This window comes from Bactrocera dorsalis, chromosome 5 (assembly GCF_023373825.1).
Source record: "Bactrocera dorsalis isolate Fly_Bdor chromosome 5, ASM2337382v1, whole genome shotgun sequence".
In the NCBI taxonomy this organism is placed as follows: Eukaryota; Metazoa; Arthropoda; class Insecta; order Diptera; family Tephritidae; genus Bactrocera; species Bactrocera dorsalis.
The window spans coordinates 24845052-24859515 of NC_064307.1; the positions used below are offsets into that span (position 1 = coordinate 24845052).

Below are 14464 nucleotides of genomic sequence, written 5' to 3' on the forward strand. Positions count from 1 at the left end.
CCCAAAAAATGTTTTTTTAAAAATTTTGGAAAATATGAATTTGATTATGGGCTTTTAAAACTTATTTTTTTCATTTTGAAACTAAATTTTTTGTTTCCAAAAGGTCTTTTAAAAGTTTTGAAAATGTGTTTTGTGCTCGAATTTTGTTTTTTTTTTATAAATTAAAAAGGTTAGGAGTCCGATCTCACATTTTTTTAATTTCGGAAATACATTTATGTTCCCAAAATGTTTTTGAAAAAATTTCGAAAATCAATTTTTTGCTCAGAAAATGTTTTTAGACATTTCGACAATGGATTTTGCGCTCTGAAATCTGTTTTTTTGTGTTTAATTTCAAAAAAATTTGGCTCGCTGTGCGCTTGGCGTGTTCGCCAATGTATTAAGGCGAACGTTTGTTTTGAACAAATAAAAAATTTTGTGGCATTTCGTAATTACAAGCACACTTCATAATAAATGCTATCACTTGTGCAACAAAATAAATGTTTTGGTTGCAAATAAACAGGTGTGCTGTAATGCATGTCTCTTGAACGCAACAAAAAACATCGTATGATCGTCGCTGATCGCTTATAAGTTGACCAAATGAATGGTCAGTGCTGGCCTGAAGGGAAAAATTTTGAAACTTACTCAAAGAACTTCAAAACTCTTCACTTTCAACTTCAAAATTTTCAAAATTCGCTGTTATGTAATCTGCCCTTTTGATATACTCGTACATGCATACCGTTATACACGTCATCGTACACTCGTGTTCGTACAAAAGTTTTTGTGCTGACGTCTCTTGAATTATTGCTGTTTCATTTCTGTTTCTATTTCAAATTCAATTTTTTTTTTGTGCCGTACCGATCACTTGTTTCTCATTTCACGCATAAAATCCAATTGTTTTGTGGCCAAATGTACATATGCGCCGTGTATTTGTGCTATTCGCACTAAAATTAGAACCGATGCCGAATGGTGAATTAATTTTGCATTATTCTCTTGCTTGTAGTGTCATTACCCGGTGCTGGAACTAGTCCAACTGAGCAACAGACCATACTTGAAGTGCTCAACAACAAGCAGGCACAACAACAACAGCAGCAGGACGCAACAGAGGCAACGCCAACTGAAACAGCTACAACAACAACTGCCGGTACTTCAACACACACAGCAACACCGTCGCCACCAGCGGAAAAGGCAGCAGGCTCTGCAGTTAATATTGCAAACGATGAAATTGCAACGAGTACAATTAATGTGCCGTTAGACGAGGTGGATTCATTCAGCGTCGATGATCTAGTCAGCAGTCAAAGCACAGCCAATACGGAAAGTAGTTCTTCGAGCAACGAAAGTGCAACGAGTCAAATACCCAATCCGGCAGTGACGTCAGCGCCGACGACAAAAGAGGCGGTACGCATAGAAAGTACGGAGGAGGGCGAAGCGAGCGCGGTGACACAGCGTTCAACGAACACTGCTACTGTAGGTGACACAGCAGCGACGAAAGAAACGATTACAATTCAACCGATTGCCGTCGATAGGCAATGCAGTGCGAACAGCAGCAGCAGCGCCGATCAGGGTCATGTACTTGATATTGAATCTCATTTGATTGAGACGTACAGTGATTATCAAGCGAACGACGATAGTGTTGGTATAAACGAATTGCCACCTCAGCAAGATGAACTGACAGTGGGTTCGTCGAAAGTTGAGACGGATGTAAATGTACGAACGGTGATTGAAGTGGAGCCGGTTGGTGCGATATCGAAGAAACCCGTTGAGACAGTGCTGCCGACAAGACGAGTGCACCGTGCCGAAAGTGAGTCAGAAAACGTCGATGACGCCAAAGCTGCGTCCGAAGTTGTAGCGGAAACTTTGAATGGCAAAGAAGACGTAGCGGTAGAGGAAAAAGAACCAGAAACGGAAGCGGAAACGGAAACGGAAACGGAGGCGGTAGAGAGCGCATTTGTGTTACCCAACGAACCGAGTGATGCAATTAAAGCGACCGCAGAGAGGCTAGTCAACGAAATAGAACGCGAAGTCTTGGACGCGTTGCGGAAGAGCGAAGACGCACAAAACCAAACAAATACTGAAGGCTCGGAAGCCGCAGAAACACAAAATCAATTAAAGGCTGAGGTCTCCGCAGACGCAGCAATCGTAACGCAAACACTTAACAACGACGCAGTGCCAGAAGAAGCGTGTAAAATAGAAGAAAAGACTGAACAAGCCACAACCTTATTAGATGACATAAGCAACTCATTAACGCAAAAAGTCGACGCACAATTGTCCGAGGTAACAAGCATACTAAAGTCATCGAAAACCAGCCACGCCGCTAATGGTGATGCCGAACAAAACAAACACAACGAGCTTAAGATTGTGAATGTGCCTTCGCCGAAGACGCCATCGGATGAGGAGGAGCGTAAACGATTTTTGGAGTCTCTGCCGCATCTAGACAGTAACGCCGAGGCGCAAAAACTTGCCGACGATTGCAAACGTGAATACTATCAGTCGCTGAAGAAGTATCTGATACAGAGTCAAGCAGATCGACCACCAGTACCGTTACAGACATATCGTTGGGAGGATTTGCGACGTGCCAAGGAAAGGGTAAGCTGGAAAAATGCTTAAAGTTTATTGGCGCTGTTATTAATGCTTTTCGTTCTTCTCATATTTCCCTTTAGGGCGGCTACCCGTGGACACATTTATATAAGCGGCCGCTCGGCCCAGACGAACAACCCGAAATTGTTTTACTTTTACGTAAATCACAAGAATTTCGCTTTCTTTCCGAGTCCCCGAAGTCGCTGAAGAAAGTACGCATCGACGAGCAAGTTATAGTTAAGCAACCCGAACGTTATATACAAGAACTTTCGGAAGCTGAAGAGGACTACCCACAATCGGCGCCCGAAGACGAAGAAACACACAGTTTACGCAGCGAAAGCATTTCTTGTGTGTCGGATTCGATACTTGCCACCGGCAAACCACGAAAGTCTACGCGTTTGGATAAAATACGTGGTTATCTGAGACGACGCAAAGGCGGGCGCAGCAACGAAGACGCGCAATCACTGCCTTGCGCCTCCATAAGCAGTAGTCGACGACATAGTCAGGAAACTTTACCGGAGCCACAGCCAAATCCACAAATTCTTGTGAACGGCAAGAACACCGAGCAAAAGCATTGTTATCCCATAATGAAGAAATTGAAAAGTATGGCAGATCGCCAAAAGAAACGCTTGAATATCAAGCGTATACATTTGGGCAGAGATGAGAAGATTGTGTTGGGTGAAGAAACGAAAATTTTGAAATTGAAAAAATCACCGAAAGCAGAACGTGGCGAAATACCACACTTCATAGAGAAACAAGATTCTGACGATGTGTTGGAGATTATGGAATTGGATGAGTCGCCGAGCCGTAAGCGCAGAGACGATGGCCGGGAAGACGAAGAACGACCAGAAGCTGCTAACGGCATACATGAAGAGAATGAACAGATGGACACAAATCCGAGCGAGGCAGTTAGCATTGTTGTGCCCGATGAGATCATAGAAATACCGAAGTTAGTGGAAGACAACAGTGAACTACCCACTACTAGTAAGGAGGCGGTATCAACAGAAAACTTGCAGCAGTCAGAAGAAATTGAAGCTGACGCTACAGCGGTGGAGGCTGACGTCACTGCAATTGAGGTTGCAACAACTGCAGCACCACCAAAGAAGGCGCCACGTCTGCGGCGCGAGCATGTATACGAAGAAATCGAAGCTGACTTGACGCCGGAAGCGTTGACCCAGCCCCAAACTACGGATGTTGGTGTGTTGGAGCTGGGCGCTTTTGAGACGCTTAAAGAATCGCTGGCGAAGCAGGACAGCTCAGCCTTGAAGCATATTGAAGAAGGTATAAAGCCACTGCCACTTGACCGCATGGGCAGCAGTGAAGAAGATCAAGTGGCCACTGCCGCTGCCGCCGCCGCCGCCGCTGCTGACAAGCCCACCATTAATTTGTTAGCGCCACTATCCTCCGTCGATTCCGCGTCATCGGATGAGGAACGCAATCGCGCACAACTCTCACCTGTGACGGAGGAAAGTGATGCAGCGAGTGTTGAAGATAATCTGCGCATTGTTGACGATAACGAACCGATCGATCTGAAGCCGGCCATTAAGAAAGAAGCCTCACCAGCACCATCGGACAAGAAGGTGACCTTCTCGCATGTGGAAGACGAAGCGGAACCGCATCGTGAAGATATCGAACTGCCAACGGAAGTGCAGGAAGCGACACAAGAGGCTGCCCAGCGCAAGAGATGGACGACTATGAGGTGAGTTTACTGTGGCAAATACTAAAATCTGTGCTAAATCTACTGCTATATTCCTGCTAATCGTCATCTTTGTAAATATGTGCATTGCTTTCAGAAAACATTCTCTTTTGCTAATACATTTCCTAATGAAACCGTTACTAACTCCACGCCACTGCAGACAAACAAGCAAAGCACTTGTATATATCACAAACTCATATCTTTATGTACATACGCACACATAAGAACATAGCACATAAGACACAAATTGGCAACGCACAAACATAAATAACTGTATAAACCTACAAACCTGAATCTGTCAGAGGTGAGTGGTTATATAAATTTTCTATTAAAATCCTGAAAAATGAAGGCTTCCCCGAATTAATCGAACATTTCGCTGAAGTGTAGGTTAGAAATTTGTTCAGAGAGGAAAATTGTTAACCCTCGAGCTGTTAGAAGGGTTAAATCGATCCATTTGAGTAGTATTTGAGAGGTGAAAATATTATGAGTTGACATTTATCATTTATATAAACTCTCGGTGTCCAGAAACAGATAATAAATTTGAAAACATTGTATTTTGATAAGTCAGTGACCTCAGTCAGTCACTAAACGTCGGAGTCAGGTCAGGTCGTGGTGATGATTCTCACACCAATGGCAACGATGGTTTGCACTGGACCTCTCTAAACGTTGATCCTTTTCCACAAGTTCTGCTTGTCGACCAGCGCTTGCTGAGCTCATGGGAGACTTATAGGTTCTGCGCTAGAAAACAAGAGGGTAACGGAGTACCGACTTACTTCCAATCGGATGAAATTGGCGAGAGATTGTCCTTCCTAGTAAGATAGTCGATTTTGCAGGCGATTCCGCTGTGATTGGTCACTCAAAGAGGTCTAATACGGTCAAAATAATCGGCCTACTGGGCGTACTATTCGCAACACTATCACCCATCTTGAGATCCTGCATTCATTGTTGGATAATATTCGACCGAATAGACCACGTCGAGCACGTTGTGAAGAAAATATAGCAGCCGTAGCTGAGAATGTACCCGAAGGCGGCGGAGAGTCGAATTCGACGCAGTTCGCATCAACTCGGACTCACGTATGGAACGACTTGACACATTTGAAGTCGAGGTCTTAAATTGAAAATGTATAAAAGACAGTTTGTGAAAAAACTGAGACCGCTTGACCTCAGAGATAGACTGAACGGTTGTAAAGTTCGCGAGAGAGAGACTGAAGGATACACCGAGCGAAGTCGAAGAAAACCAACCAGCATGTTCCTAGTACTGAGCGGAAGCAAAGTTTGCGAGAGAGAGAATGAGAGAAACGTCGAAGGAAATTCGACGAAGATCAACTAGAATGTTCCTGGTACTTAGCGGAAGTAAAGTTCGAGAGAGAGAGAGTGAGAGAAATAACTAAGAAAATTTTAAGAAAACCAACCAACATGGTCCTAGAACTACCTGAAGTAAAGATCGCTCGGAAGAAAGAGTGAGAGAAGCGCTGAAGGAAACTTGACGAAAACCAACCAACATGTTCCTGGTACTGATAGAAAGCAAAGTTCCCCTCTTAAATTTGATTTTGTAAATATACTATATTCAAGAGAAAGAGAGAAAGCGAGATTTTTTGTGAGTGCTACAACTTATTAAAGATTTTTCAACCTCCTGATGGTATACATAGTTCTAATCAGGGGTATGTGTTCGACTGGTTCTAAGCACGTCAACACTGAAAAGTTTCGAAGAAAGTACTGCATAAGCGCGCTTCGACATTCAACTGATGAAAACTTAGTGGCACTTCATTTTGACAATTCTAAATACAATTAGACGGAAATAACGCTACTAAAACTGGCAAGATAAATGGATGTACGACTCCAGTGCAATTTTGAAGATACAAAACTATTTGGCACAACGTACTCGAAGAAATTTATGCATATACATAACACGTAAGTGGAAATCTATTACATCACAAATACTGCTATAAAATTCATTGTGATTTCGAAGATGTTTACAAAGACCAGGCAGCAATACTTGAAAGCGGCTGGCGAGTGTGGCACACGGTGGCGTGGCCAAGTGTACATTTCTGGCACGGCGGCCAAGTAAAAATGAAAAAAGAAAAACAGAAAACTAGAAGAGCAAAATACTTTAGCGAATGCTAAACACAATTATTAACATGTCGTATTTATATATAAATCGCAGATATATAATATTCTTTTTGTATAACTGATTTGTTTTTCGTCGGCCGACGCCGTTGAATGTTGAACGATCGGAAAAGTGAAATAACTCAAATAAATGCTACGCTGTTGGCTAATTTTAAAACAACAAAAAATTAAAAAAAAAGAAATGGGAAATTGTTTTTGCAAAGACGACAAAGGCGCACAGCTTTCGTCGTCAATTAGTCGTTAACAGCCGACGACTCGACTCTTGGCATTATGGCTAAAGTGTGAAAAGCTCTCAGTCCTGGCTGAAATTCGCAACGATGCAGACGCGCGGTTGGCGTTGGACGCGCGAATAGCGAGACCGTTACTGTGCTGTGACAAAAGATAAATCTATTTTAAAATATCATAAATATATAGCATAATATATGCACGATGCGACAGTCAGAAAGCAGCAAATTCCTGGCTGCAAGTGTCTAATACGTTCAAGTGCTAGTTTTGCAGCCGAATTATTATTATTATTTTTTTACAAAATATTGTGTTGTTGTTATACGTAAAATTTACGCAAATTTGTCGACTTTTTAGTGGCGTAAATTGTGAAAATTGTAACGGTTAAAGCTGTTTGAAATTTTAACCACTCCGAACGCCGAAGCAAAACCGACGAAAACAAACGAGAATCCTTTTTTATAATTTTTTTTTTTAGAAAAATTTTCGACGAAATATTAAATTTTAGCAAAATTGTTATGCCTACCCGCGGGCAGCGCTCTCAAACGTATGTGTGTTTAAAAATAGCGTAAGCAAAAACCAAAAAAACAACAAAAATAAAAATAAAAACAAACCAAAGATCTACGAGCACAAAAAAGACAACTACGTCTATCATCAGCCGAACGTTGTTGCTGGGACCAAACGTGACACTTAACAAAGTAAATAGCAGCTACTTTACACCCGCGTGCGTGTGCTGCCCGAGCGCTTGCTGCATAAAGCTGTACAGCTGATCGGACCACAAAGCTCTTGTGGGCAGCATGAACCCACGACGTTCGGCCTCGGTTGGTGCATTACCGGCCGAGAAGCGTCATTTTGTGTCGCGCAACGAAAGCACCAGTGGAGCTTCGCTCGATGTACGCTGCGCTTGTCAGTACTTTCAATGTGACTCGCTGCTGCCCGATCGCGTGAATCCCGCCACTGACTCACGACCCACTTCGACTATGGGCTTCCACAGTGATGTGGGCAGCGAACGCGGCCAACTGCATTCCCCCAACCCGTTTCAGCACGCTAATTTGGGTTCCGCAATACAGATGGATCAGCTGTCCACACGTAGCTATAATATCGGCAGTAATGTGCATGTGGACATTGATCGGCTCTCGATGCGTAGTGTGGGCGCACAGCATACGCTCGACCAGAGTACAACGCAGGTGGATATCTCATTCGTAGATAAATATCCGGAATTGGAGGAGGTGGCGCGTTCGCGTGGTTTGGTGGTGCGTAGCATTTCCGATGCGCAGGAAAACGAAATGCCTGGCGTACCGACTACATTCATGGCAGGGCAGCGCGGTCGTCAGATGTCGTTGAGTCGTCGTATGTCCAGCGGTGGTATGCGCGACCCGGAAACGTGGTCCACACGTAGCGTTACCTCATTGCGTCGCATCTCACGTTCGCCATCCAAATCGGATCTCTTTGTGGCCGATATTAATATACCAACCACGCGGACGGAAACACGTTTTGAAATGCGCTCAGCGAGCACAAGTCGTCGCACTTCCAATGTTGATCTTTCACATTTTGCCTCGCATCGTGGAACGCCTGCATTATTGCTTGCTAGTGTGCCTACATCGCCTACTGGTGATATTTCAAATGGATTTGCGCTCACTTCCGCACCACAGCTACAACAACAACAGCAGGCGCCTAAGCTAACTGCGCCACAATTGAATTTAATTGCGCCCACACCGACGCCGAACACGGATGCTGCGGACATGCGCCCGGACTTCGAGCGTGCCACAGCTTCAAGACAGAGATCGCCTTCGCCGTCGGCAACTGACTACCGCATCGCTAAACCGCCTGTGTCTACGGACTATATGCGTCCCGAGGAGAATAAAGAAAATATGTATTATGCGGCAATGGGTGGTGTTATGCCACAGAATCGACCAATTGATGTGTCCAAGTTTTCCTCGTATGAGGATGAAAGCACAGTGGAATTGTCACCATTGGCGGTCACCAAACCAGCAGCAACTTCCTGGCGACCTTTTACAAAAGCGCGCTCACCGAAACCTACACCGGCAGTTGCGCCGCCTACAGCCACCACGACAGATCCTTTACAGGAGGTGGTTAGTGAGTTAGAGAATATAGCAGCCACTAGAAATGTTGAAGACGTGTACGACAACATTCGTATGCAGACAACGCGGCCACCGTCACTCGGTGGAGATGAAGTACATCCGCCTTCTTTGCACCCCACCGAAGAAACAAGCATACAAATCATCAGCGCCATACCCACAGTCGACATCGATAGGCTGGTGCAGAGCGAAACGCAGAAGGCGGTAGAAGCGCACCTGCGCTCTAAATCACCACCACCGTCATCAGCGAAGAAACGTGCACAATCCCCGCTTAACGGAATGGACACATTACAGCTGCCGGGCGCTGCTGACGCCACTAACTTCTCGAGCGACCAAACGCGTACAGCGAGTAAGCCCACGCCGTTAAAGCGACAACGTACACCGGAACGTAATATGTCACCGGATGGACGAAAAAAGCCGATGCCAAGTAGTCATACTTTAGAGGCACAAACTATTGAATTCCATTTCGCCGATCTAAACACCGAAGTGCCGCTACAAGATGCGCCGCCCGAAGTGAAGCCCACCTACACATCCAGATTCAAATCAATGTTTACATCCAACAAAAATCCAGCGGAAGCACCACAAGTAGTTGAACCAATCTTTACGTCGGAACGTCAAAAATCACCTTCGCCGCTACGTCAGACCTCACCAACACCGCAACGTGAGAAATCGCCTTCCCCAGTGCCTGCCAAATTGATGGGCATGTTTACTAAATCGAAGCCAACACCAATGTCCATCGTCAGTGGTAACTCGGCTGTTGTTACGAAACCACCACAAAAAGAACTAATGTCCGTAAAAGTAACAGAGACTTTCTCATTGAAAGTCGATGAAATGGATCAGTACAATGTACGCCCAAACAAACCGCCACCAAGTTCGGTGCAGCCCACGCCACCGATTACCGCTTACAGCAGTCGCGAGGACTTTTTAAATTCCGAACAAGTTTCCGTTAACATAACGGATGCGTTTGCACCCGTCATAATACCCGCAATGAGCCGGGAGCAATTTATGGCTGGAAATAGAACATTTTATAGCAGCGAAATTGATGCGCAATCACGGCGCAGCGAGTCGGAGCTCAATCGCGGCAGCAAAGAACCATCGATAGGTGGCGTAAGCGGTAGTCATTTTCACATACCCAAGGGTACGCTAATTTCGGTACCGATAAATATTGGCGCCGGCAGTAGTGGTGATTTGGGGCAACAATCGTCATCAGCTGATGCCTCACAACGAAGCTTACCACCACGTCCACGTCCACCATCGGCCGACGGGCGGGTAGTAAAATCGAAATTGGTACGTAAATCATCCTTTATGGATGGACGAACTCAGTCGCAGGATCGTGCACAGAAACTGCACGGTTCACATGAAGATTTGTATAGTACGCGTATGACAAAAACCGTTAGTTTCAATTTCGATGAACGTAAATCACGTTTGTCCGAATTCGAAAGTTCCAATCTCTCTCAACAACAAAAAGATAAGAGTGAATTTCTCGAAAGGACATACTTTTCTCGGTAAGAATGCAAACCTTTTGAACGCACACTGGTCTTTCTGACAATACTTTCGACTCCACAATGACACACACATTACCCACACACGAACACTAAGGCCGACAACATTGTGTTGCAAAGCAAGCAAGGAACTAAGCAGCTAAATCAAGGAACGAACAAAGTATGACTGGTTCTTCACACATACTCGGTTCCACATATACATATGACTTCATCTTTCTTTGCTTAGTTCAACTCATTGCTTTGCTCATGCGACACTATGTGCTTGGTACAAAAGACTCTCCCTTCATTTGTGTATTAATATGTATAACACCAACTTCAGCTTTCTTCCAAATACTAATGACGTCTTCAATTAAAAAATCGTATTTCATAAATAAAGTGTTAATTATTTTCCTTTCCAGTGATCATGAATATGAACCTATCGCAGCACCCGCCGAAGACGAGCAAGCTGCGGCGCCGCAAACTCAAACTGAAAAATCAGATCTCGCACGAAATATTGAGAAGTTGCACGAAGAAATCAAAGACACCGAAGATTTCCAGCGAGATTTGGAGGAGCGTTACTTTAGTTCCGAAGCGACCACGCCACGTACAGAGTCGCGTACTGATTATGAAATACATACTAGTCAAGTGGATTCAAGTGCCTTGGAGGAGCTGCCCTTGAAGCCGGAAAATCGTAAGAAAGGTTTTATGGCTAGCGCACAGGATCGCACCCGCAAAATGCAGGCGGGCTTAAAGAATCAAGCCGGAAAAATTAAGACCAAATTACGCACACCTGCCAAGAAACCGGCATCGTCGAGTCCGAAGGCCAAGGAGCGTAAACGCTTTAAGGCACCTGAGTTCTCGAAAATTAAAATGCCGGAAATTAAACGGCCCGACATGTCGAAATTGAAAGACTTTAAGCGTCCCGAATTTACGAAATTTAATAAGCCTGACATGTCGAAATTCAAATTGCCCGAGAAGTTCACGACGCTGAAGCTTAAAAGAAGTAAGTCGTTTAAGGAGAACGAGACACAAGATGAGGAAATGGAGGTGTCTACACAACAAACAGACGCCGAGCCAAGCGTACAGCCACAAAAAAAGAAGTTCGAATTCAATTTCGGCACCTACCCGAGAGCATTTCGTAAGAAGAAACCGGTGGAAACGCAAGCATCACTCGGTACGGAAACGGACACGGCGGGAGTCAGTGTAATACCAAGCACTGAAACGCAACCATCACAGGAATCCTCCAATTCACCACAGGGTGATCGCGGTCCCGGTCCTGTGCGGTCGCGTTGGGCTGACAAATTCTCCGATGTCAGCTATAATGATAGCGAGGGTTCACGTTATCGCCGTTATGGCAGTGAACAGGAAAGCTTCGATCGCGAATCATCACTAGAACGTCGTATGAAGGATGATTTGGAAGAGACGGAGAGCGAGGTACAAGAGATGGGTATATTGGGCGGTGTTGCAGATACCAAGCAGTTTGCCGAATTCGATGAAGAGAATCGCGCCATACACGAGATCTCGAAAATGCGTGCCGGCGAATTCCGTAGACGTCCGATGGTGCATCAAGACTCTGATCTACGCTCCGAAGATAGCAAAGATGTTGAGGGTTGGACGGAGAAAGAGATTGAAAAGAATAAATTGTTACGCAAAGCCGAGTTAGAGGCTGAGGCAAGTTACTTAAAATATCCCTCCGACGATGTATTGCCACAAGAAACGCAATCCACTGCGAGCTCTGGCAAGAAAGTTGTTATGGAAGAAATTGATGACGATGAATTTTTCCTACGAAAACGTGGTGTCTCCGAAGACAACATCGAGTTGCGACAGTATATAAGTAATGCGATACGTGAGGGCTACGACAGACCCATGAATGCATTAGAACATGTAGGACAAACCAGGGAAAGCATGGAATACAGGGACTATGATATACCACCGCCGAAACCTAAGCGACTACACAAAAGCTATCGGCCACAAGATGTATCGCAGGATCTGGAATCGCAGCGTAGCGAATATGGCGATGATTTGTCGATGTCACAAAATGGCAGCGATTACTTCAATACGCCCAAACGTCCACTGCGTAAGGGACGCAGTCGCAGCAAATATTCTATGGATAGTCAAGATTTTCCCGTAGCTGAGCATATACGACACGAACCATATTTCGACGATGACGAGGAATATTTACGACCGCCACGCAACAGTTACAAAGACCACGAGGATGAGGTGGAAATGAATGACTTGGATATTGTAGGCAAACAGGTCTTCCCAGGCGAGCCAGAGGGTGTCAACGATGGTGTGCCAGCGCCGCAAGCGCCCAGACGTCGCAAACGTGATACGACGCGAGACAATTCAATGGATAAGGATTCGTATATGAACGGTTTCGGTGGTCGATCGGTATCGAATAGTCGTTTACAGCCAACCGACGATGTAAGTGTAATGAGTTTTAGATCTCTTAATGAAAATATCTACTAACGCTTTTAATTCTTTGAATGTATTTAGGTAATAGTTTATCGCACTGAACACGAATATCCTATACCCCTTGCGGAGACCGAAAAATTCGCACCAGCGTTGGAGGCGCGCAAATCTAGAGCAACTAGCCGTTACGATGAAGACGATCGCACGTCACGTGGCGCCGATTCGTTAGGTTACGATGACCACGAGGAATCGCAAGCCGAACGTGACTCGAATATGGACAAGGACAAGTACATAATCGACATGATGGAGAACGATGGGTGCGTAGTAGTTTATGAAACCATTTTTTTGTCTCAAAAAATTTAATATTTTTTTTAATTTTTCATGCATTTTTCGACTTTTCTGCCTACAGTTACGCGATTGTACGAAAGGAGCAATTGCCGAAGCCAACGCCACCAGCTCGCCGAAAGAAATTCTCACGTTCGCCCGGCGAGCGCTTTGCCTCCATATCCAGCGGCTCTGCGAAGAGCAGCACGCCGCCACCCGAGCGTCCGCCACCACCCCGCGCCTACACACCGTCCACAATGGAGGAACCAGTGCCGCCGCGCCGCAAATCAGCTACAAGCTTAGAAGTGGCGCCGCAAATGTAAGCACGAAACACACAAAAGCAAAAAATGCACGTTTGAATGCAATATTTTTGGAAAAATGAACACTTTTGAGTTTTTAAAAAAACGAGTTTTGTTTCATTCCCAAATGTGGGAGTGGCCGATGCAAACACTGCGCGCACTTCATTTTATTTTTTATTCTTTGTTTTTGTAATGCTTAATTTACTAAAAATTTCAGTTTGTTGTGTAAAATTGTTGTTGTTTGAAAGTATTTTTGTTGTTACTTGCTTAAATGTAAACGTTCATTAGTATTGTAAGTAGAGCGTCCATATCGAGATCGAATTCCATTGTTATTAATATTTTTTCCAATTTTTATTTTATTATATAATATGTATGTGTGTGTTTGTGTTTAATGAGCAAGAGCAAAGCTTGGCTTCAATAATATTTTTTAAGCTTACATGAAAGGCATTTAGGCGAATACCAGAATATATGTAGTAGCAGTAATTCATAAAATATTAGGGGTGTTCTAAACATTGCCCGCACAGGTTTTCTGTTAATTTCATAGGTATTTGGCCACATACTCGCATATACATACATACATGTGTGTAGATATTCACACTGGTATTAGACACAAGCTCTACACTTCCAAAATAAAAGCTGGAATTTTTTTATTTTAATTTTTTTGTTGGAAAATTTAGGACAATGTTCTAAAGGTGTTGTAGAAATTAATAAGACAATAAAAAAAATCGATTTTTGGAAATCCATAAACCCATGTAACCCCTTAAGACCTCCTCGTATGATCCCATGTGGCAGAAATTGGTTTCACTTCCCAAAATGTCTACGGGTTTTAGCAGCAAAATCAGAGACTAAGAAGTTAAAAGGCATTTAATTTTAGAGCTGTTCGCCTACCGAAGATATGCCCATTTAGAGCTTTTATGAAGGGATATACCATTAGTTGCGGGGACCCGAAAATTTTTTCCAAAGGCTGTAAAAAAAGATTTATCTTCAATTGTCGATCTAGTCTTGAAGTATTTATAAGAAATAAACTATTTTTTGACGCCTATTAAGGTATTTACCAAAATTTTTTCCTCATTTGGCACATTTCCAAAACGCTTTACAGAATCACATTGGTATAATTTTCAGTCTCGACATCAACTATTTTTTTTTCATACTGAAGTGGGTTTTTAGTTTGCCACAACGTTTGTAACACCGCCAAAGAATCGTCGGAGACCCTATCAATTAATAGACATGTCTGTATTGCCTGTCATGAATTCA

At 44.0% G+C, this 14464-nt stretch overlaps 1 protein-coding gene across 5 annotated transcripts in view; it reads left to right on the forward strand.

The window, feature by feature from the left end:
• LOC105224887 (uncharacterized) overlaps nucleotides 1–14464 on the forward strand; it is a 60414-nt gene that overhangs the window by 40976 nt on the left and 4974 nt on the right. For 4 of the 5 annotated variants that reach the window (XM_049458263.1, XM_011203119.4, XM_011203120.4 and 1 more), the window contains 5 exons: nucleotides 980–2562; nucleotides 2637–4252; nucleotides 10595–12599; nucleotides 12672–12904; nucleotides 12997–13230. In XM_049458263.1, the coding sequence (XP_049314220.1) occupies nucleotides 980–2562; nucleotides 2637–4252; nucleotides 10595–12599; nucleotides 12672–12904; nucleotides 12997–13230 (5671 nt within the window). Of the gene's footprint in view, nucleotides 1–979; nucleotides 2563–2636; nucleotides 4253–6624; nucleotides 10200–10594; nucleotides 12600–12671; nucleotides 12905–12996; nucleotides 13231–14464 lie in introns of those variants that run through there. The other variant, XM_011203122.4, reaches the window with a different exon arrangement.